This window comes from Petromyzon marinus, chromosome 55 (genome assembly GCF_048934315.1).
Source record: "Petromyzon marinus isolate PM22_M1 ecotype Great Lakes invasive population chromosome 55, UKy_Petmar_22M1.pri1.0, whole genome shotgun sequence".
In the NCBI taxonomy this organism is placed as follows: Eukaryota; Metazoa; Chordata; class Hyperoartia; order Petromyzontiformes; family Petromyzontidae; genus Petromyzon; species Petromyzon marinus.
The window spans coordinates 13,053,860-13,077,637 of NC_133721.1; the positions used below are offsets into that span (position 1 = coordinate 13,053,860).

A 23,778-nucleotide genomic window follows, 5' to 3' on the forward strand; every position below is an offset into this window, starting at 1 on the left:
CCTGCCCTCCCTCCCTCACCCCCTCCCCTCCACTCGCTCAGTCACTCGCTCCTCAATCCTCATCCCTCACCTGGCTGATGTCGATGTAGAGAAACAACTGTAAATTCACATTAAGGTGCTCGAGCCAGAGGATTGCATCGGGAGCAGCGGAGTGGTGCATCGCTGTGATATGAACACCTCCGTCGTGTTTGCGAATATAGATCGCGTTGAATCGCTCCATGTTGCGGGTGTTGGCGCGCTGTGTTCACGCGACATTCAAAAGTCGGAGTTCAGCAAGGGCCGCGATCGGCGCTTAAAGTCTTGGGTCGGCGTCGAGCGAACGCGAGCAGCTATCACGGCTATTCGGCACGCTCCTTTGCCCTGAACGCATGGTGGGCGCTGGGGTGGGTTGGGGAGGGGGGTGGAGGAGGTACTTTGCCCCATACCATGCAGTGTACATGCATATCGTTCATATACTTCATCTGTCTGCCGCTCTGGTTCGTTACGCACAAGTGGAGAGAGACCGGTGACCTGTGACTCGACCATATATTGAGGAGGGGGGGGGGGGGAGTCAGCTTTAACCGCCCTTTTACGTGTCGTAGAGGGAGGGGCAGGGGGGTTAAGTGATTGGGTTGTTAAAATGTATTTATTGCCTTATCAGTAACACCACAAAAAAAACGGAAAACCAGTTGCTGGTTTGCGGCACACGTGACAATGTCGAGCGATGACCGGAGCGGCGTCTTTACCGCTTTAACCAAGACGCGGAGGGAGCTGCCACGGTGGTGGGGTAACGGTCAGCAGCGCACTGGACTTGCGATCCACACCGCACCGCGTCTGTCAACACAGCGGTATAAATGGGGTACAACCACACCTGGTCTACCATTGGGCAGGTCGCGTGCGGGCCGATAGCCCCTTGGCTAAACTGAGACATACGTCCAGGGTTTGTGCGACCCCGGTGGAAAATGCGTCGGCTGGGGCCCCCTTAGGGCCCAGTCGATTTTCCAGCTCAACCGCGATCTCAGGAGGAATTTGCAGACAAACTTCGCAGTGGAATGCGTCTCTTGACAGTTCATGCAGAATTGTGGATTTAATTTTTATTTTATCTAAGGATTGTGGGGGGGGGGGGTTTGATCGGTTTTTGGGTTTGACATTTCTTACATCGGCAGCCAAATGCAACGTGGATTTAGAAAGAGTCTGCGCTACCCCATCTCAAGACCCCGGCGCCGGAGTTTTCTCCGAGATAATTCGCAATCGTCTCATACAACCCCTTCTGTGTCAATCCCACTGCCTTGATGAAGAACCTCCCCCACCGCTGCATCAGCAAAACATTTTTTTTGAAAAAAATGATTGCTGTGGTTTTCACACCTGATGATGATTGCTTGTGTTGCAATCGAAACGTCGTGAGAATTTTATTTGTATTATTTTATTATTTCCCTTCCACGTGACTTTACCGAAAGAACCAAGAATATGAATCCCTGCAGTCACGAAAGCTTTAAATCGCTCTGGCTTTGTGCATGTTAGCGAAGGCTGGGAGCACAGACACGGCAGCGTGTAGATGTCGCGGTGCAACAGCGGATTTTGCCGTACTCGCCCCCCTCGCGCTGCACATCCACCCACCCACGTGGCTTCGCAGCGGCCTATAGCAACCTGCCGTGCACGGTGGTCACTCGTTGAGAGCACCCTGCAGGCCCAGCCACTGCTTGGCCTTCCGAGGTCGGGCGCCTTCCAGGCGACTACGCTTTAACAACGCGACGTGTTTGGGGGGCGGCGTCCAATGGGGAGGTGGAGTTTGTGTGCAGGTGCTCGGCGGATTATTGCAACGCTGGATTGTGAGAGGTGGCAACGGCTTGGAGGCCGCCCTTCATCCAGCAGTGGATTGACCAATGGTCGATGATGACACCTAAGCTTGGACACGGGAGAACAGTGCAAGAGGTCTACCGGGCAACAGCAGGTTCCTAATAAATTATTGTACGACAGGGTGGTGAAGCGATAACATGCGCGCCTCACTTCGCCTTCCCGTGTAGAGTTTGGCATATTCTCTCTCCCCCCGATGTAGGTTTTCTCCGGGAATCCTAGATTTCCTCTCGCAAGCCAAACTAAAATATGCACAACGAACTGTTATTGACCAAAATATCCCAACAGCTGAAAATGCCCTGAAAGTGACTCAAGTTGGGATTTACGCAATCAGTGACATCGCCACCACCACTGTTAAAAGCGGGCAGTGGCCCTCGGGGGGAAAAAAAATGAAAAGGAATCCTGAGACTCGGCGAGGCATCCCTGGGAGAACGTGCGGTAACTCGAAGGGAGCAAGAAGCACTTAAGCAGTCCACGCCGACCGTGCAGCCTTGGCCGTTCGTGCCGCGTTTTGAAATTCGCCCCCCCACCCCCCCTCCCCCTTGCGCACGCTGCGTCGGGGAGCGTCGTGCGGTGTTTACACGGCGAACCTCCGCCTCTGCTTCCTTTTCGGCCACGGCGTTTCCCGCGCGGAACGTTCTGGGTGCACGCTCACAACAGAGAAATGTTTGCAGAGGGCACAGGCGTTAGCCGCACATCGTGGGCACGCTCCCTCCTTTGGCTGCCACTTCTCCATTAGTCTCGACCCAAAGGCAGGCCACCAATCATTACCTACAAGACCATCACTCAAAACTGCTCAAGAGGAGCCGTACAAGCCTAGCTGCCACTGCTATATATTTGAAATCAAATATATAGCTACAGATGACCAATGCGAGAAATTATCATGTATTTTGATTATAGTGTGCTGCTACTATTATTGTTACTCCTGCTATTATGGATTGACTCATGCAGCTAGCGAAGGATGCGAGGTTTAGTGATAATATGTTATGTATGTCGCTATTGTAAACTTTCAATCACATTTCTTATGATCACTGTTACATTGTTTTTATAGCATTATTTTAGTGATTTCTATAAAGATTTAGTTTAGCCCGATGTTCTTATGTAGTATAGACTGAAACTTAAAATTTTAATCTAAATTGTATTATGATTGTTAGTTATCTAACATCAAAATGGGATTTTTTTGCACAGTTTAGTACGCAGCATAAACACATGGTGCTTTTTCTGGAAGATTTTATTGTTTTTGTAGGGGATGTTTCAATTTGCATACAGTAAATTTAAAATGTATTTCGTAATATTATTGCTTTTTGCGGTTGCACCCGAATGAAGAGCCGAATGGCTCAGGGTTATTCCAAATAAATGAAACTGAAACTCAAACAATCCCCCCCTCCATAGTTTCTAGCTAAGTGCCTGACCTATGCCCGCTTACGATTCTCAAGCGGTCAGAACGATGTCTAGAACTTGGAGTTGTTCTCTCCGGCAAAGATCTACAGATCCTGGAGGCTATTTCACTTGTGCGTGATATGAACACACATTGTCTTCTAACGTTTATGAATATATTTTTGCTTAGAATAACATGTATTAGTCTGTTCAGTATGGGGGCACGTGGCAGGTTAAGTCTTGTAGATTTGAGGCCATAATGGTTGCGCTGGGTGGGACGCATCCTGCGCAGGATTGGCGAGGGGCCGAGTGGTAGGCCAAAGGCCAGATGGTGGGATATTGTTTGGGCAGATCCATGGATCTGTGTGTGAGTCTGAGTCTTAATCTGTGGGTCTCTATGTGATTCTCTGGGTGATCTGGCAAAGGGTAGGAAGCATATTGGCAAGCCCTCCAGGCATAAACAGCTTTGGCCACGGTGACATATTGATTCTTGACCCTGATATAGAAGAAGATCAACGATGACAAACTTTGAGTGATGATGGAGCGAGAGTCGGCTTGCGTGCAGACACTAGTTCGGGGGATTGTCACGTCGCGGACCATTAGAGATGACGATGGGATTTGTCTGGCTTTTGTCCAGCGGTGGATTGTTCATGGCCAATGCTGATAATGATTATGATCCGGTCCGAGATCTGACGCGTGAGGGGCGCATTTACGTGGGGGGTTGGGGGGAGGTGGGGGGTGACTTGGTCATAGGTCAGTTACATCGGTCATCGAAAAATCACCCAGGGCAGGGTGTCGGTGTGCGTGCATCCGCACACCGCCGAGTCTTCTATTCGCGTCGGATCGCGCGATTCAGCCCGCCACCGGATCCCTCGCCCGCGATTGGGTCTCCGTCTCAGCTGTGCCGTAACCCTCGGAGACAGACTGCCCCCCGCCGCCCTCCTCCGAGTTGGTTGCCGGGTGAGGTAACGGCTCAGGAATGAGCGGTCGTCTGGCGCGCGTTGTGAGTTTCGTTCCCGTTGCCGCCGCCACCGCCGCCTCACCGGGAGACAGGAATTTGAAGGGGGTAAAAAAAATAAAACGGGGAAACTTGGCACGGAGTGGCGGCTGCTGCTGGTTTTCTTTCCCTTTTACTGCTGCTCTCGCTGTCCCCGCGTCTCGCTCTACCCCGCTACTTCTCTCCCTCTTTCCCCATCTCACCCCCACCTCTCTCTTGCTCCCCACTCTCTCTGTCTCCCTGCTCCCCTCGACTTCCTGGCGCGTCTGAACTTGAGGCTGTCTCATACGGTGAAAGCGCTCGCTATTGACCGGCTTAAAATAATAATAAGGTATTTGTCCAGAGGCCCTGCCACTGTCGTGACCTAACATTAGGTAACCGTCTTGTATGTGTACATGCACAGCACCTATTGTCAGTCTGCTGCTGGATGAGGGCCTCCCCTCTCCGATCACCGTCTATCCCACGCCGCTCATTGTCTGCTTCTGAAAGCGAGGGGCCACAGATGCGTGTGACGCGGGAGCCTCGTAGTAGAGCATAACGATGGATTTTTCTGAAAGAAAATAAAAGTGGCCCTGCCAATGCCTCCGACGGGCGGCGCTTTCGTGCACCGTGGCCGCCCATCCAAGCGCTGTCCAGGCTCAGCCCCTGCTTGGGTGCAGTCTGGGTGATTTGAATCTCGGCGTATCTCTGTAACGACTCGGGATAATGAGTAGGAGACTTTCTTTCACCCTAAACAAAAGAAAAGAGACAGTATTTCTTGAATGTGTATTAAATACCAATGATTTATTCATGGGAAGGGAACGGTGACATCCAGTGGCTTATATCGTCCCTGCGCTCCGAGTCTGACAATCCGGAATTTGATTCCTGGCCACGGCTAACATTGGTGGGCAAGCTAACGGCTGACATCGCTCACGGTTAACATCGCGATGTCCCAAACCAGCTCTGAGGCCCTCCTGCTGCCCCCTTGACCAAGACGCACCGCGTGGCTCTGTGGAATATGTTCCCACAGCCTGCCCTTGACCGACACGGCACGGGGAGGGCTTAAATCACCAGTGGATTGAGAAATGGGAGGAAATCTATTTGCCTGTTTGTATATACGTCTATATATATTTTTTGTATGCAGTAAAAACACTCGCAGAGAGATTTCAACCCAGTCATACGTTAGACATTCCTGGAAAAAATATAACGTGAAATTTGCTTATTATTCGTACAGTAAGAACGCTGGAAACAAACATTATTCTTTTAGATTTAATGCTTTCGTGACTGCAGGGATTCACATTCTTGGTTCTTTCGGTAAAGTCAAGTAGAAGGGAAACAATAAAACAATAAAAAAATGATTGTTTCATATTTTTATTTTATTGTTTCCCTTCTACGTGACTTTACCGAAAGAACCAAGAATATTATTCTTTTTGGCGTGGTCACGGACAATAAATTAAATAAATGAAATGCACGGGAGCGGCGTTCGACGGGCATTCACGCTTTAGGTTGCGGCATCTCCCGTGTTGGGTCGGCGGCTCCCGTTGACGCTGTGCCGAGAGGGATTTTAGTTCCGCCGTGAAACGATTCTTGGGCCGCGCCGCGTGGGTGCAGTCACAGCCGCGTCGCGTCGTTAAGCGGCGATCTTCCCTTTGCGGGGTTCGACCCCCGGATCTTACGACAGGAGGCAAATTGCGTCGAATCGCACAAAATTACCGCCGCCGCCCGTCCGGCACGCAACCCGGCCGTCATAACGACCCGAGCGTTGTGACTCGCGGGTGAAATGAGGCCGCCGCTTATCCCGACGACGGTAGCGAAGCGGCGTGAAATCCGTTAAGCTGCACGGCGGCGATTTGCGGTGCACGCGCCAAAGTGCCACCGCGGAACCAATGGCTCCGTTTTCCAGTTTTTAAAATAGAAGAGAAGGCCTCCTGAGGCCATCGCCATGTCTCGCCGTGGCCCACGCAAAGGGTTTAATGTTTTTTTCCCCCCACAGGCCTTTTGTAAAAGACGGCGTGGGGGAGGGGGGTGGGACCCCTTTATAGGCCCTCAGTCGTCATCGTAAAATACAATTCCTCACAAGAGGCAGAGGTTTAAAATGATTTCCTGTTGATTCCAACTACTGTGATGATTTTTCGAGACGCAGTTGGTGTAGTTTGGCTTTGATGTGTATTTTTTTACCGTTTCTTTTTTGGAAAACACAAACTTGACGATGAAGGGCATCGTACCGCCGTTACGACTGGGGGGGAAAGTTTTCAACCGTTGCGTGTGGTGTGCCGATCAGAAGCGCGGACATTTGCAAAGGGAGAAAAATGGCACAAAAACGTGCGCAAAGACGCACGGGAAAGGTGTGCGCTGCCTGCAGTTGCACCAAGAGACACGGAGAGGAACACGATAGGTCTGCGTCGTGCCAATTGGAGGCATCACGTGGGCTTGGCCACCAGGAGGACACTTGGCTCGCGGGGATAAATGGGATCGCGGGCAAATGGACGAGACTTGCGACGGTGCGCATCTGACACGCAACGACCGCTCCGGAGACGGGGCGACGGCATCGATTTGCGCGTGTGTGCCAGGAGCAGGATTATTTTGTGGCATCGCAGAACCGCAAGGGATGGCGACAGAGGAATAAATAATTCGGTCAGCGTTTCCCCGACACCCTTAGCCATCCCCAGCCACTGTTGTTTTTTTAATTATTGAACCAAAGGCGAGCCCTTTGCAGTGCGTTGCGTAGCTCGTTCGGTCCGCGATATCGTTCCCGCGCGATACAATCCTGACTCAGCTGAACCGTTTGATAAGAGGTTTTAACGCTGCCAAAAGTGCTTATGCCTCATCTTTGTCGGTCCATAACGGGAAGGGGGGCAGGCGGAGGGGGGGGCGATGGTGGTCGATGGAGCATTCTTAAGTGTCGTAGAGATGGTCCCACGTGAACAAAACTTGAACCGTGTAGCGTTGCATTGCAACTTGATCAAGGTGTCGCCAACGAGACCTGGGAGACGCAAACCAGAGCGGGAAGGACTTTTCGGAAACTTTCGGACGTGTGTTTTTTTTCCCCCCTCGACGGCTTCCATCGTGCGATTAAATACTTCCCAGAACAAAGCGTGTGGTGGTGTGAAGCGATACACGAGCCACGGGAAACAGGCTTGCTTCTTTTCTAACTTTACACGTTTGTTGTTGGCAGCCAAGGTTAATTTACGTAATTGATTATTTGACAGTTGGGTTTACTGCACACGTGACAAACCGAAGTTGTTTAGCTGTGTCGGAGTTTGCAGACAAAAAACCACGGCAGCAGCAGCAGATGCTGGCACTTTATGCACAAATAGAGGATTCACATCTGTGTGCGGTTTGCAGCTGCGGTCCACCCAGAACCTAACCGTGGAACATCTCACGAAAGCTAAGGGGGCATCGTCAGCACGCGATGATACGCAAACTCCGCTACAAGGGACACAATCATCCGGCTCTTCAACTGCCCCGTTGTTAAATCGGAGCCTGTTTAACACCTAGGTTTTTGCGACCAATATCATCCATAATAAAGGGTTTTTTTGGGCTTAGATCGTGTAAATATAAATGTGTCACTAAACCCGCCAACACCCGACACAGCAAATTTGATAGGGACATCTATCCTTCTATTTAAGGAACGAAACAGGAGGATTTATACACAAATCTGACTGTCCACCTGATGATGCCAGTTGTAAGTACTTTCGAAACGTCGTACTCAGATTGTACATGTTGTGGATTTGCCCTCCAACACACCGGTGTGCTGTACTAGTAACGAATTGGCACGTTCTCTTCACGTGACAAACCTCACTAATTGGCCGTGTCGGATGGTGGCGGGGTTCAACGACACATTTATATTTACGCGATTTAACCCCCCCCCAAAAAAAAAAAAACCTCTATTATGGAAAATTGGTGCCCCGTTGCTCTTCAGCAACATCGGCCGCACAGAGGGAAAAATAGTGGATTGACGGCACCAATTCCGGTCACATTAATTGTTGACGCTGTCTCGCCAGTGGTGCACAAGGCACAAATAACAAACAAAAAAATATCCGCAACGTTCGTCAATAACGCTGTGGCCTTAAAGAGAGAAATATAAAATCGTTGACGTTTCGGGTAACGGCCCTTCTTCATAGCACAAATATGGCCCCGATCATTATGCGGCCCGACCCAAAAATCTATTGCGAATTTCCCTAGCTTGGTGTGTTTTGAAGGAGGAGGCACGGTTAAAGTGGTGCTCCTGTGGCTGCCAGATCTGCTGCTGCAGCTGTGTGCCCAGCCACCGGCATGCGTGAGTGCATGCATGTGTGAGTGCGTGTGTGAGTGCGTGCGCGAGTGCGTGTGTAAGTGAGTGCGTGTGTGAGTGCGTGTGTGAGTGTGTGTGAGTGCGTGAGTGAATGCGTTAGTGAATGCGTGCGTATGCGAGTGAGTGTGTGAGTGAATACGTGCGTGTGTAAGTGAGTGTGTGAGTGAATGCGTGCGTGCATATGCGAATGAGTGTGTGAGTGAATACGTGCGTGTGTAAGTGAGTGTGTGAGTGAATGCGTGCGTGTGTGAGTGAGTGCGTGAGTGAATGCGTGGGCGAGTGAGTGTGTGAGTGAATACGTGCGTGTGTAAGTGTGTGAGTGAATGCGTGCGTGTGTGAGTGAGTGCGTGAGTGAATGCGTGTGCGAGTGAGTGTGTGAGTGGATACGTGCGTGTGTGAGTGTGTGAGTGAATGCGTGCGTGTGTGAGTGAGTGCGTGCGTGTGTGAGTGCGTGCATGTGTGTGAGTGCGTGAGTGAGTGCGTGAGTGAATACGTGCGTGTGTGAGTGAGTGAGTGCGTGTGCGAGTGTGTGAGTGAATACGTGCGTGAATACGTGCGTATGCGAGTGAGTGCGTGCGTAAGTGCACTCGTGGCAGGGATAGCCGGCACAGCGGCTGGCCAGTCTGGCCGGCGCACTTCAAAGGCAGAGACAATCACCGCCGATAGTCTCCCTCCCTCCCTCTCTCTCTCCCCGTGCCCCCTTGCAACCAACTCCATGTGTTTGTCAAGCCAGATGCCACGCCGCGAGCATTTTCAGGAAGCCGTGCGAAGGGTCGCGGTTTTACAAAAAGAATATATCACAAAAGCATCGTCAACTTGGAACGGGTCGGACGTTTTTCTCCCCGATCGTGAATCAAATTTGACGTCCTTCCACTTGCGAAAAGGCAAGCGAGCGCGCAGCGAGCCCAGCGGACCCGACCGAGCCCGTGCGGCGGTCTTCGTCGTCTTCGTTGTTTCCCGTGGCCGAGCGGTGGGGGTCGAGCGTGCGACGCCTGCGAGCTCCATCGCCTCGCCACTGCTAACGTTGCACCGTGTTTACGGGGAGGGGGTGGGGAGGTGTGTGTGGGGGGGTGGTACGGACGGGGAAGTGTGCACACACCCCCCCCCCCCAAGAGAGAATTGCTTCAGTCTTGGCCTCTGCTGGCCTCTTTCGGTTCGGAAGAGGAACTGCGATTGCCCCCTCCGCGTTAAGTATGGGCCAAGCATTGGGCCAGGCATTGGGCCAAGCATTGGGCCAAGCATTGGGCCCACGTGTTCCACGTTTACTGGGTTTGTCGTCGGCCCCACAGTGCTCAGCGGTTTTATGATTTGTGGGTTCATGCCCCCCCTCCCCCCGAACCTTCTGAGTCAGTTGCGCCGGCCTTAAACCGCTTGACGGGACACGGCGTGGCTCTCTCTTGATGTGGCACACGTAATTGTCAGCCGTGATCAATCCACTGCTGGACTTAAGACCGACACTGGAGGATTTTTTCCGCAACTCTCTCCACAACTCTGGCCGTCGCCCTATGAGGCTGGCTACTGTTGTTGTAATTACCGGCAAAACGTCACGGTACTTGAATTGTAAATGTTGTTGTGGGTTAACTACACTATACTCTACATACTACGCTACACCGCACTATACACCGCACTATACACCACACTATACACCACACTATACACCACACTATCATTGTCAATGTTGTAGTGGGTTTACTCTCCAACACACGGCCAGTGAGTGCTGAACTCGTAACGAATTGGCCACGTTTTGTTTACGTGACAAACCTTACTAATTGACCGTGTCGCGTGGTGGTCGCGGGTTTAACAACGCATACATTTACGCGATCTAACCCAAACAAACCTCTACTATGGATAATATCGGTCGCGAAAGGCCTAAGACTACGACGAAGTTGTTAAGAGGGGTGAGGGGCCTCTTCCGCTAGCCGTCGCCGGCCCTCAACGTGGCCCCAGCAATGTTGCAGCCATCAACCCGTCGATGTGTCCACCCCCACGGGGCCGTTCGTTCTACTCCAGAGGGGGGCCCGCATTGCCCCCCCCCCCCCACGAGAGTTTGGCAACGAAGTCGCCTCGTGACAGGACGCAAGTTGGGCACGATGTGGGCGAACATGATTGGCCGTTTCCAGTGATCTCATCTGGGGCTCTAACTTAGGTCACCGGCGTGAACGGTCGCACTGCGTCTGTGAAGGGCACCGAAGTTAATTGACGCAACGTGTTACGGCACTTCACGCAGCCTCAAAGTGCACCTAGCCTGGCACAAGCTTTGTCGGGGACGTCGCTGCCAACTTATTGACGAATTGCGGCCGTTGTGCAGTGGTTAAGCGCACTGCGCTTCGAACCCGGTGACCAAGACCCAGTGACGATTATCTGAACCGATCCTGGGCCTCCCTTAGGTCATCTTCGCCTCAAATGAGTACCTGGGGCGGTGTGTAAGACATCGCCACTGTAGAGAGACAAATGCGGTCGGGCCTTGATGCTGGCCACCCCCGCCCCCATTCAAGTGCTGTAGGTGCTACTTGCTGAACTGCACTTGCTCCCAACAGTTTCTTTCTTAACATTGTGTGTTTGCGTGCGCGTGTACGTACAGGTGAGACAGATGTGGAACTCAGAAAACCGCAAGACGCCGCGAGTTCCATCGGAAGACCGCAGGTAACTCGTCTCGAATTCCTTCGCACGCGGTCGTTACGCAGCCGCTCGGCACGTGGCGATGCGTCGTCTGCTCACGATTACACGCAAGCGGAATCGATTGTTTTTCCCCGATTCATGATGATGGCATCGGCTCGCGTTCACGGCGAGGGCCGGTGAACGGAACGGGGCGGTGCAAGAGGACACAGGGAAAATCGGACGGCAACAATGGGACAAGAGAAACAAAAACGTGCATTGATTTCGTGAATCGACGCTGGGTGAGAATTTTTTTTTAGTCGACTTGATGAGCAATCACTTAGGGAGCGTTGTTACTTTGGGGCTGTGCGGGGTTAGCGCACTGCGTGTGTGGGGATCCGGTGAGTTGAGTTCGGGTCCCCGTGGTGGCCAGGAGATGGCGGTGCTGCAAGTCTCCGCACGCCTTCCACGTCCCCAGTGCGTGCTGTTTGGTGACTGCCGCTGCCGCGCGCGCAAAGCAGTCGCCAAACAACGTCTCAACGCCCTTCGTCGGCAACACCGCGGACGTGAAAGTATAAATATTTTAGGGCCAACGTTTTGGGCAAAGGCCCTTCTCATGGTTCAAAAATCTGCACGAACTGTAACTATATATTTTTTTTGCACGGGTTTGCCCCCCACCCCCCCCACACACACGTGCATTACCAAAGACTTGTTCAGTGGAATTGACCAAACAAGCAAGATTGGCAGCACCCCCTGCTCCAGGATGAGTCTTGAGACTCGCCGAGGCCTTCGTGCGTAAAGAAATGCCGCGCTTTTAAATAACAGGCAATGTTACGTCTCGATTTGAAGCTTTCGTGACTGTAAGGATTCATCTTCTTTGGTTCTTTCGGTAAAGTCACGTAGAATGAGAATACAATAATAAAATAACACAATAGAATTCTCACGACGTTTCGGCCACAACGCACGTCGTGAGAATTTTATTGTGTTATTTTATTATTGTATTCTCCTTCTACGTGACTTTACCGAAAGAACCAAAGAAGAAAATGTTACATCTCTACCTGGTGGAGCAATGATAGTAACCACAGGCGGAGTTCGACTTCTATATTTGGGGGGGGGGGAGTGGCAGGGGTTCGCTTTGTAGCCTGGTTCTAACCTGAGTGAGCATATTGGCAGTCTATAATGTAGACTTATTCTTTGGTTCTTTTGGTAAAATTATATTTTATTTTGATTATTTTACCGAAAAAAACATTATAGACTGCCAGTACACTCACCGAGGTTAAAAACCAAGCTACAGTCTACATTATAGACTGCCAGTACACTCACCGAGGTTAAGAACCAGGCTACAGTCTACATTATAGACTGCCAGTACACTCACCGAGGTTAAGAACCAGGCTACAGTCTACATTATAGACTGCCAGTACACCCACCGAGGTTAAGAACCAGGCTACAGTCTACATTATAGACTGCCAGTACACTCACCGAGGTTAAGAACCAGGCTAGAGTCTACATTATAGACTGTCAGTACACTCACCGAGGTTAAAAACCAGGCTACAGTCTACATTATAGACTGCCAGTACACTCACTCAGGTTAAGAACCAGGCTACAGTCTACATTATAGACTGCCAGTACACTCACCGAGGTTAAGGACCAGGCTACAGTCTACATTATAGACTGCCAGTACACTCACTCAGGTTAAGAACCAGGCTACAGTCTACATTATAGACTGCCAGTACACTAACCGAGGTTAAGAACCAGGCTACAGTCTATTTAAGTATTTTTGTTTTTTATTATTTTGATTTTATTTGTATTATTTTATATTTTTACTCGCTTTTAAAATTTTTCTATCTACGTGACTTTACCGAAAGACGCAAAGATGACCTCCTAGCCATCACGGCACCCCAAAACTCTCCCCGGCCGTGTAACCAATGACGAAGGTGGCAAAGGGTGGCGATTTTCCCAAAGCCTCAACTGGTGGCGAGTCACCATTCTCGCTCGCCCGAGCGTTACAGGGGCGTGTTTTTTTGTGTGTGTGCAACGCCTGGAAGCCGGTGTTGCCCCCCGTGCGTGGCGGCCATGCGGGCACGGCAGTTGGCGCAAGCGCTCGACAATTCCACCTTCTTTCTCTCGCGTTGAGGCTTGAAAAGAGATGGAGCCAAGGTGATAACTGTATATATATATTACTGGGTTGGGTGATGGCCAGCCGGTTGCTCCAGATGGATTTCGTTTGTGCCTCCTGCAAAAAGGGGCTCCACGGTGGCTATGAGATGTTATCTCCCCCGCCTGGTATGCAGGAGGGTCGTGGATTCGATCCCGACCCTGTCTGCCTGCTGTATATTTGGAGTTCGCGTGTCTCTCTCTCTCCCCACGGTTGCGTGGATTTTTCTCCGGGTCCTCCGGTTTTTTCCCTCCACATTTAGAAACGTGCGTTTAGAGTATTTGGCTGCGAACATTTTTTTACGTGTTGATAAGCCACTTTGTTGAGCTATCATTTGTGGCCAGGATGTTTCTGCAACAGAGCTATGAAGAGCTCGGCGAGCTTTACCCGGTCGAAAAAAAACATTCTTTCAATCGTTTTTAATTCTGCGTGTGTGGGGCAATGGGAAGGCGGGAGGGCGGAGGGCGTGTGAGCAAGATAGTGTGCTGGTGAACGGACGAGGTGAGCGGGCGCATTAATAGGTGAGGGAGCGAGAAGGTGAAGAGCGTGAGTGGTTGAGCGGGTGGGCAAGGAGGGTGAGCGAGCGCGAGTGAGCGAAACGGGTGAAAAGAGTGGGAGAAATAACGAGCGAGAGTCGGTCGGCAAGCGGGATTGTGCCGGCAGTCTCCCGGCACTCCCGATACCCCCACACATCCCCCACCTGCCCACCACGTGCCAAGCAGCGCAGCATCAGCAGCACTCGTCGCCAGCGCTTGGAGCCAAGGGTCCCGCAGGAACCTGAATCGCACGGCCGTTCGGCAGCACCGCCTCGTTCGCAACTCTCTTGGCGTTGCCGCTGCGCGCTAACGGTTCACGGCGGAGGAGTGGACCGTGACCCCCCCACACCCCTCCCCCCCGCCCCCCCCCCCGCCACACCACCACGTGGTTATTTGGCCACCCTCGTGAAGAGAGACAAAACGTCGTTGCATTAGTGGGGGGGGGGGGGGGGGGGGGGGCGGGGGCGCGGGTGGAGCCGGTGGCGCATCGAGCGGCGTGAGATTCCGGGCGACGGCGAGCGAGAGTGTCGCTCGTGACGTCTGAACACCGGTACTGGGCGCTCCCCCCTCCCCCCAGTCCCCCACCGGTCCTCGCTCGAGCGCTCGGTACCGTTTGACGAGCATCGGCACCGGCTGAGCGTGGCGCTGGCCGCACCGGTCGGCGAGCGCCGAACAGGCGCTCGCCGACAGCGCGGGCGTCCCGGGGACCCTTAGGCCGATCGACTCGCGGTCCCGAACGGTGTCGCGGCCGCTCCTAACGAGAGTCCGGTGTCGGGGGCGCGACCGCCGCAGGTGACGAACGTGCAGGCACGGTCGGCGCTGCTCTCCTGGTCGCCGCCGGCTCCTCCGCCCATCACCAACGGCCACCGTCCTTGCCCCGGCGGGGGCGGAGGGGGCTCCCCGCTGCACTCGCCGCCGTGCCCCCGCCGCTACGAGGTGTCCATCTCGGAGTCGGGCGGCGCCGGGGCCTACCAGGTCATCTACAGGTAGGGGGCGGCTCGCACGCGGGGCGAGCGCGGTGCGGAGCAGATCGCCCGCACGGTCGCCCGTACGGGGGAACCCCCGGGACTCCTCCTGTCGAGACCCACAGACTCACGGGGAGAGGGGGAGGGGAAGTAGTGAGATGAGAGGGGAGAGGTGGGACAATGTGAAGGGGAGTAGAGTGAGGTGAGAGGTAGGAGAGTGCGTGGAGGGGTGCAGAGTGGGGTGAGAGGGGAGAGGTAAGTGATGGCCAGTCCATAGAGAGTCCTGAAGTCGTTGAGCGGATCAGGAATATTTTTTGCCCCTGCTTGTGTGTGGAGAGGTAGGAGAGTAGCGGGGGGGGAGGAGCGCCGGCGGTATCTCTGCCAGCCGTATGGCGCATCATACTTGCCCCGCGATGCTCCTTCCACGTTTCACACGGCCGCCTAGTCACACCCGGCCATGCACTCGCGCACGCTGCAGCGTCATCACCACCGCTCCCTAAAGGTGACCGCCGGCTGCTGCTGCGCTGTGGAGGAGCAGCAGCGGTGAACAGACGCCTTGGACCTGACAAGGGGTGGCGGTCGCCTCTGTACCCTCCTAATTCTGGATGTCGCCCCCCCCTCCCTGCCCCCACCGCCCCGACGCTTTGCCCGACAGTGGAGAAGACCGTGAGATCTGCGTGCGGGACCTGCGGCCGGCCACCGACTACCACGTCCGGTGGGTGCCCCCCCCCCCCCCCCCCCCCCGTGTGCTGCCCCCGCTTGGCTCGGTGGGAGTTTACCAAAGCGTTTGGCCGCAGCGGGACAGGGGGCCGCATTTCTCACTCGCTGAACGTCTCCCCGTGATTTAGTCGTGGAATGCGTACTGGATGCGGTGTGCCGTGAGTGTCCTGGCGATGTTCAGCAATTCCTCTCGGTAGATGTGTTCCTTTAAAGCGCCTCGTTAAGCGCGCACAATGTATCCGTCGGAATGAACGCCACCCGTGTGTTGTGACGGGGGGGGGGGGTGCAAGGGGAGACATAAGCGCACGCAGGGAGATGGTGGGGATGAAGACCTGAGCGTGTACCCAGAATTCCTACGCACCGCTCAAGAAAGTAACAGTGCTGTAGTTTGTCGTCGGCCGCTCGCGATCCGCGATTAATAACGGGCACGGCCCGCGGCGTCGTGAACAAAAAACTGTTTCCCTCGTACACGAGCTCTTACTGCAACAACCCCGTTGTGTGAACACGTGCCAAGCGAGGACTTGCCTTGGCGTTGTAAAACTTGCGTGGCTTCACTGTGGAATAAGGCACCGGTTCGTCGCTCGAAAGCGAGCGCCCCCGTGACCTTGCCAGCTCACCCGCGTGCGTGCGTGCACCGAGCGGTGGGGAGCGGTGGCGCAGTGGTTAGCGCGCACAGCGCTCTGAAGCCGTCGACCCGAGACGGATTCTGCGCTCGTGGCCAATGACAGGTGGCGGCGATTATCCGACTCTGTCCTGGGACTTCCCTAGGTCGACTCGGCCTTAAAACGAGCACCCCCCTCTCGTGCGCCGTGCCGGCCTTCGCGGGCGCTCGCTCACGGCACTTGCCCCAACAGCCCGTGTAGGCTACACGGGGGACCTTTGCGTTGCGCGTGTGCGTGCAGCGTGAGCACGGTGTGCGCGTCAGCGAGGGGCTCCTGCTCGGACTCCGTGGGCTTCACGACGCACGGCTGCGTCCCCGACACCCCCGCGCCCCCCCGACTCACGCAGCGTAACAAGACGTCACTCGTGCTGCACTGGAAGGTGGCGGCCGCAACCCCCCCCCCCCTGAACCCTGAACCACCAACCCCTAACCCTGAACCACCAACCCCAAACCCTGAATCACTAACCCTGATCCCTGAACCACCAACCCTGATCCTTGAACCACCAACCCCGAACCCTGAACCACCAACCCCAAACCCTGAACCACAAACCCCTAACCCTGAACCACCAACCCCTCATCACTGAACCACCAACCCTGATCCCTGAACCACCAACCCTGATCCCTGAACCACCAACCCCTAACCCTGAACCACCAACCCTGATCCCTGAACCACCAACCCTGATCCCTGAACCACCAACCCTGATCCCTGAACCACCAACCCCAAACCTTGAACCACAAACCCCAACCCCTGAACCACCAACCCCAAACCCTCAACCACCAACCCTGATCCCTGAACCACAAACCCCGATCCCTGAACCACCAACCCCTAACCCTGAACCACCAACCCCGATCCCTGAACCACCAACCCTGATCGCTGAACCACCAACCCCTAACCCTGAACCACCAACCCCAAACCCTGAACCACAAACCCCTAACCCTGAACCACCAACCCCTGATCCCTGAACCACCAACCCTGATCCCTGAACCACCAACCCCAAACCTGAACCACCAACCCTGAAACCTGAACCCCTCACCCTGAACTACCAACTCTACCCCAAACCTCTTAATCCACCACCCGCTTGTGTCGTTCCATCTCATGTGTTCCCCCCCTCCACCTCCTCATGCGGGTCCACCTTGTCTGTGTTCTCTTCTTCCTCATGCGGGTCCACCTTGTCTGTGTTCTCGGTTCTATCGCGTTCCATCTCATCGTCTGCCTCCTTTCTTGGCCTAGACAAGCGCGCGTAGCCCCCTGTGCTCACGCCCCCGCCCGCTTTGTCTCTCCTGCGCCTGTTCCTCCCCAAAGGCGCCCTTGGACAACGGCTCGAAGATCACAGGATACCTGCTCGAGTGGGATGAGGTGAGCGTCGGTCTCTCCTCCCCCTGCACGCGCTCTCCTAGCTCACTCCCCTCTCATCTCGCTCCCCTCCCGTCCACGCACTCCCGTTGCCTCCGAGACTCTGGGTTTGAATCCAAGTTTCGGCCGCCTGTCAATAAAACGAGTTCTCAAGTGCAGTGGGGTTGATGGTCAGGGCAGCAGGGCAGGTGCTGCCCCCTATTGTGGGAACCAGACGTTACTTAGGGGGAAGTTCTGCGATATCCGCTTCCGCGGGCCATTGCTTGCACAAATGGGCCGCGCCGCTCTGCAAGAGATCCGAAAAGATTCCTCATCTCACGGACACAATGCCAATAGCGCAAATCGGAATAAACTCGGTTCAGCGAAACCACATAATATATGACAAACGCGCCGACGATTCGACCACGGTGAAACCTGGCAGGGGTCCAATTTGTATCTCGGTGTTGGCCCTAATGAAGCGTAGCACCTCACGGCATCGACCGCCATGCCGTGCGCCCTCCCCCCCCATACCTTGCTGCGTTCTCGGAGCGATCGTTCGCGAATCCATAATCGGAGGAAATTGTCCACGGGGTCCGGGCGAGGCGGCCGCCTTGCCACCTTTTTGTTTGTTTCATTCCGGCCTAGGGTGTTGCGGTTGCGAGAGCCGAAAAGATTTCCCGTTGGCAAATCCCGCGAGCGGGCACTGGCGGGACGGCGCATCGGGGAATGGATCCAAAGCACCCGTGTCATTGTTAACATTGTGTGTTCTGGATGTAGGGGGTGCAGCCTTTAAGTCTCTCTCCCAACATTCCCAGCATTTTAATCCTGACCATGCTGTCGGCGGTGTGTCGTGAGATTGAAGAGTAGTGGCCCACAGCAACAGGTATCACAGAACTGCTTCCGGAATCTCAAGTGACCTCTTACCTATACTTGGGGGGGGGAGGGGGGCGGGCAGGCAGCCTCCCACCCGACCCGCTAGGCGGACACAGCCTGCAGTAGTCTCACAGTATGAGTGCGGTGTGTTCCCGATTGAGTAACGAGCGGTCTAATCTTCCGCATGTGGCAAATTTGGACTGCAACGCCGGCGTACACGTGGCATGCTGTCACTCTCTTGCGAGCGACGTCCGCCGCACCTCGGCCGCGTGGTGTTCACGGCTCATACGCAGCACCGCAGTATTAACCAGGGCAGCCCACGGGGGCTCGAACCTCGAACCGCAAACAGCCGGAAAACAACACCGCCGCTCGGCCGCGTCAAGAATCGTGCCCGACCGTGTGCGGCGGCGAACCATTTCTGTTTACCGCTGCCGCTCGCGGTCCGGTCAGCCTCAATACTGCATCATCGCGCGCCGCGCCGCCGGCGGAACCGCCGGTTCCTTGGAACGTAGACGGGGATCGGTGGGCGGCGGCCCCGACGCGACGCGCGAGCAACCCCCGGAGGATCCGCTGCCCCTCCCCCCCCACCTTGTGTGTGCGCGCGTACGCAGGGCAAGCGGAGCAACGCGTTCCGGGAGTGTTACTCCGGCTCGCAGAAGCAGTGCCGGCTTGGCAGCCTGCAGCCGGCGCAGGGCTACACGTTCCGGCTGGCGGCACGCAACGACCTGGGCACCAGGTGGGGCGGGCGGGCACGCAGCACCCACGCCATGCGCGCAGAGACAGACTCGCACCCAACTAGACGAACTCGCGCGGTCGTGCGTGCACGCGCAACGGGGACGCCGGCACGTATGCCACCGTGCGCGTTGAGACAACGGACACGTGTTCACTGCCAAGCGCGCACTCAAATGCACGGCAAACCTAAACTCGGTGAAACCCACAGCTTTAAGACTTTATTTTGCCGCAGGAATCAAATTTTGACACCCGTCGCCTCGACTGCGGCCGAATTAACGCCGACTGTGATGGCACTTGCCACCGATTTTAGCCGTGGCTGCTAATGGAACTCTGGTCGTGCGTGCGTGCGTGTGGAGCAGTGGCTTCAGCGAGGAGGTGTGTTTCCAAACGTCGGGCAGCGCGCCCCCGTGCCCCGCGCCGCCCCGGCTGCTCCGCGCCTCGCCGTCCTGGCTCATCCTGCAGTGGGCCCGCCCCCAGCACGACTCCTCGTCCGACGGCGCGCTCTCCTATCTGCTCGAGATGGAAGAGGAGGAGGAGGAGCAGGAGGCAGAAGAGCGGGCGGCTAGGGAGCGAGGCGGCGGCGTCGGGGAGGCGGACGTGCCGGTGAGACGGGCGCCCGGTTGCAGCGATTATCACCGACGGTTTTCTCGCAGCGTTCTCCTTCCTCTACGGCCTCCCCCCCCCCCCCCCTCCTCGTCCCATCGCCTCCTCCAAAATGCAGCAACTTCCAAAATCCCGGCGTGAGACCGTCAACTCGCGCGGCATTTGAGATTTCAGTTTAATTAAGTCCGTGCGAATCTGTCTCTTTGTAAGTCTGTGACTCTTCGTGAGTCATTGGCAACCGGGCCGAGTCCATCAACTCAATACACTTTAGGACCTGCTTGAATGAGCAATCTTTTTCGCGTCAAGGGGGGGAGCGTAATGCTACGTTCCTGTTCAATCCCATCCCATTTGTGGTGTGCACGTGCGTGCTTATGTACGTGTGGCACGTCCGTGTGTGTGTGCGCAGAACGGTAGTTCAGGGAGCTACACATTGGAACCGGCAACCCGAGTTTGATTACCGCGCATGAACGATTATTTTTAAACGGTCCTGGGCCTCCCCTAGGTCGACTCAGCTGAGTAGCTGGTGCGGTGTGTAAACATCGCCACTAGGGAGACAAAGGCGGCCTGGGGTGGTGCTGGCCACCCACCCCCTCGTGGGTCTGTGCCGGGCCTTCATAGGTGCTTGTTAATTGCACTTGTCCCAATAGTCTCTTCAGGCTATACACAGAGCATCTTTGTCTTTCGTCTTGCAGATCTGTGGGTTCCAGGCGCGGTACACGGGCACGGAGCTGAGCTGTACGGTCAGAAAACCTGTGCCGTGGCTCCCGCTATCGATTCAGGGTAAGGGTCTCAAGTCTACACGTTCACGATTCGCCGGCATCGAGGAGAGGGGGCACGGTGGTGGCACGGTGGTGGCACGGTGGTGGCACGGTGGTGGCACGGTGGTGGCACGGTGGTGGCACGGTGGTGGCACGGTGGTGGCACACCTGTGCGCCCGCCTCATGGCAAGAAGGACCTGGGGACGATTCCAGACTCCGGGACGCCCTTTCCGCGTGGACTCTGTTTTTTCTCCTCCCTGCTTTGCGGGCGCCTTCTCCGGCTTTCCCTGTTTCCACCCAAAAGCCAAAACAACAAATAAACACATGGTGCGATTGCTGCTTGCCAACGAACCTTCAAGTGCGCTTTGGTTCTTTCGGTAAAGTCACGTAGGTATAAAATGAAATAAATCACGACGTTTCGGGCGCGACACAAGCGTCCGTCATCAGGTGGGAAGGCTTACCGAAGGAACCAAAGAGTATTGAGTCCTGCAGTCACGAAAGCTTCAAATCGAGATTGAACCTTCAAGTGACCCAATTCGGATTACACACAGAAACAGCCCCCCCACCGTCATACAATGTGAAGGGTAATTTGAGAAATCGACACGGTGCTGAAAGCGTCTCAAATGCGCAGCATTACTATCTCGTCATGCTGTGGACATTCGATGGATGTCGATGAAAGTTGAGGTCTCGCTTGAAGTGGTTGAACTCGCGGATTTTGTCTGGTCGGGTGTCATGTGACTGGGGGGGGGGGGCGATCTGGAAGGCACGGTCACTCTACGTATTTAGTCGGGGCCTGTGTAGCAAAGAGACCACAACAATCACCAACACCATCACCACGATCATCACCACTTACGAAGCAGCAGCAGATCTAAGGTGCTGTGAAAACCTGGCAAGACGCTCCTGAAAAAGAGTCTTGAGTGCCGCTTTAGGCTTCCCTGTGTAAACAAGCGAAATAAATTATCTTAATACAATCACCCGTCGAAATGGAATATTTGGACGTGCCGGTGCCGTGGTCGGTGCTCCGAAGCAGCTCCCGGCACGCCGGTAAAATAATCGGAAAGAAATCGCGCCCAGCAATGCACTGCACAACCCTAAAAGCACCAGCGGGAGAGTTCACAATCCTGTTTGCCGTGCTGCCCCCGAACTCGATTCCACCCCCCCTCTCCCCCCCCACAACCTCCCCCCCTTCCTTCTCGTGCTCCCCCTCCCCCTGCCCCCCCCGCCAAGTTGTTCTCGTGCTCGGTGGACGGACGCAGCTGCCCCAGCGACGTGGTGACGTTCAGCACGGCGCCCGACCGGCCCGGCCCGCCCGCCCGGCTGCACGCTCGTGGCGACGCGACGGCCCACGGATTCACCGCCGCCTGGGGTGAGCGCCAGCGGGGGGGGGGGGGGGGGGGGGGGCACTGCGCCGCCTCTGCCGCCGGCGCTATTGTGTAGTCGGCGGCAGCAGCGCCGTCGTCATCATCGCCATCATCGCCATCATCGTCATCATCATCTTCGTCATTGTCATCAGCAGCTCCGGCACTGCCAGCTGCACCGCCACAAGCGGTTGCAAGCGTCGGCACCATCAGCAGCAGCACACACACCAGCATCGTTGGCATCACCATGTGCATCAGCAGCAACGGCATCATCATCGGCAGCATCGGCAGCAGCATCTTTCGCATCACCATCATCAGCAGCAGCAGTTTGCAGCTCGTGCGCCCTCTGACCGCGTGGCTCTGCGTCTGTAGATCCACCCAAGGAGAGCGGCGGTGCGGACGTGATGCGCTACCAGCTGGAGATGGCCGAGGGCAGCGCCAGCGGTGAGCGGATTTTGGTCATTTTCCCGTCCCCATGTTTTGTTGTTTTTTTTGCCCCCGCACTCCCTGGGGTTGGAGACCTCCTCCTCTTTCAAGGGTGCTCAGGGTGTCCGCTGAACGCGTACGTAACCTCGGCGCGGTACCCGGGCTAGGCTGGCGGGGGTCCTCACCCGGTGGCGGGGATTGCACTTGTACGTCTGGACCCTGTGGCAGATGAGGAGGAGTGCCCGACGGGTGTGGTGTCGAAGTGGTCACGTTTTACCTTTTTGCCCGTGGTCGTCGCACACGAGACAGCAAGCGTGGAAAGTTGGCCCGACGTTCAGACCGACGGCACGAGCCCACAACCTTGGCACGTTTACTGGGTTGGCAGTCGTGACGAATGAATGCACTTCGTTAATATGGTGGGTGGGGTGGGGGGGTTGGAGAGGGAGGAGTGTTCCAGGAGATGATTCCGGACGGCTGGTCGTGATGGTGCTGCCCGTTTGGGTGGCCATGCTCTCGCGACTGAGAATCGCCTTCCGCAAGATCTTTCTGAACAGCGAGAGTAATAAAACACTCGGCGGTTACCGCCGGTGGCACACGGCAAGAAGAACACCACCACGTGTGGCCAGCGATGACGACGCGTGATGTGCAGGATGCGGTGGTGACCGCACTGACCCCATTCGTCTGTAAATCAACCTGCGGGTACAGCCGACACGGCCTCCCCCTCACTCTCCACATCCTCCTCAACCCCCACCTCCTCCTCCACTTTCTCCTCACCCCCCACCTCCTCCCCCACTTCCTCTTCACCCCCCACCTCCTCCCCCACTTCCCCCCCACCTCCTCCCCCACCTCCCCCTCAACCCCCACCTCCTCCCCCACTTCCCCCCCATCTCCTCCCCCACTTCTCTCCCACCTCCTCCCCCACTTCCCCCTCACCCCCCACCTCCTCCCCCACTTCCCCCCCACCTCCTCCCCCACTTCTCTCCCACCTCCTCCCCCACTTCCTCCTCACCCCCACCTCCTCCCCCACCTCCCCCTCACCCCCCACCTCCTCCCCCACTTCCTCCTCACCCCCCACCTCCTCTCCCACTTCCTCCTCACCCCCCACCTCCTCTCCCACTTCCTTCTCACCCCCACCTCCCTCCACTTCCTCCTCCACCCCCCACCTCCCCCTCACCCCCCACCTCCTCCCCCACTTCCCCCCCACCTCCTCCTCCACTTCCTCCTCACCCCCCACCTCCTCCTCCACTTCCTCCTCACCCCCCACCTCCTCCTCCACTTCCTCCTCACCTCCCACCTCCTCCTCCTCCTTCGTCATTCTGCTCCTCCCTCTCCCGCCCGCCCCCCGGCTCTTCCGCTGCCGTTGCCTGGCAACCCCGTCCGGGCTGCCTCTGTCCCGCACCCCAAGGCGCTGAAGGTCGAGGGTCAAATGCCCCCTCGGGATGGAGCCTCCACCAATCGTACCTGTGGCAATTAAGTCGTGATTAACCGTCGGGGGGGGGCAGGTCCCCGGATTCCAGGAATCGCTGGTCGACATGTGGCGTGACTGCACTTGTAATTGTGCTCGAGTGATGCCGAGCCACTCG

At 55.8% G+C, this 23,778-nt stretch overlaps 1 protein-coding gene across 1 annotated transcript in view; it reads left to right on the forward strand.

Annotated features, from left to right (window-relative positions):
* The window catches only part of LOC116954565 (fibronectin type III domain-containing protein 3B-like), a 188,037-nt gene that overhangs the window by 134,924 nt on the left and 29,335 nt on the right, over positions 1 to 23,778 (forward strand). Inside the window, 12 exon segments of the mRNA XM_076052376.1 lie at positions 11,062 to 11,123; positions 14,559 to 14,752; positions 15,387 to 15,446; positions 16,354 to 16,492; positions 17,416 to 17,469; positions 18,930 to 19,054; positions 19,410 to 19,589; positions 19,941 to 19,953; positions 20,361 to 20,399; positions 20,401 to 20,433; positions 21,639 to 21,777; positions 22,142 to 22,213. Coding sequence (XP_075908491.1) covers positions 11,062 to 11,123; positions 14,559 to 14,752; positions 15,387 to 15,446; positions 16,354 to 16,492; positions 17,416 to 17,469; positions 18,930 to 19,054; positions 19,410 to 19,589; positions 19,941 to 19,953; positions 20,361 to 20,399; positions 20,401 to 20,433; positions 21,639 to 21,777; positions 22,142 to 22,213 — 1,110 coding nt within the window.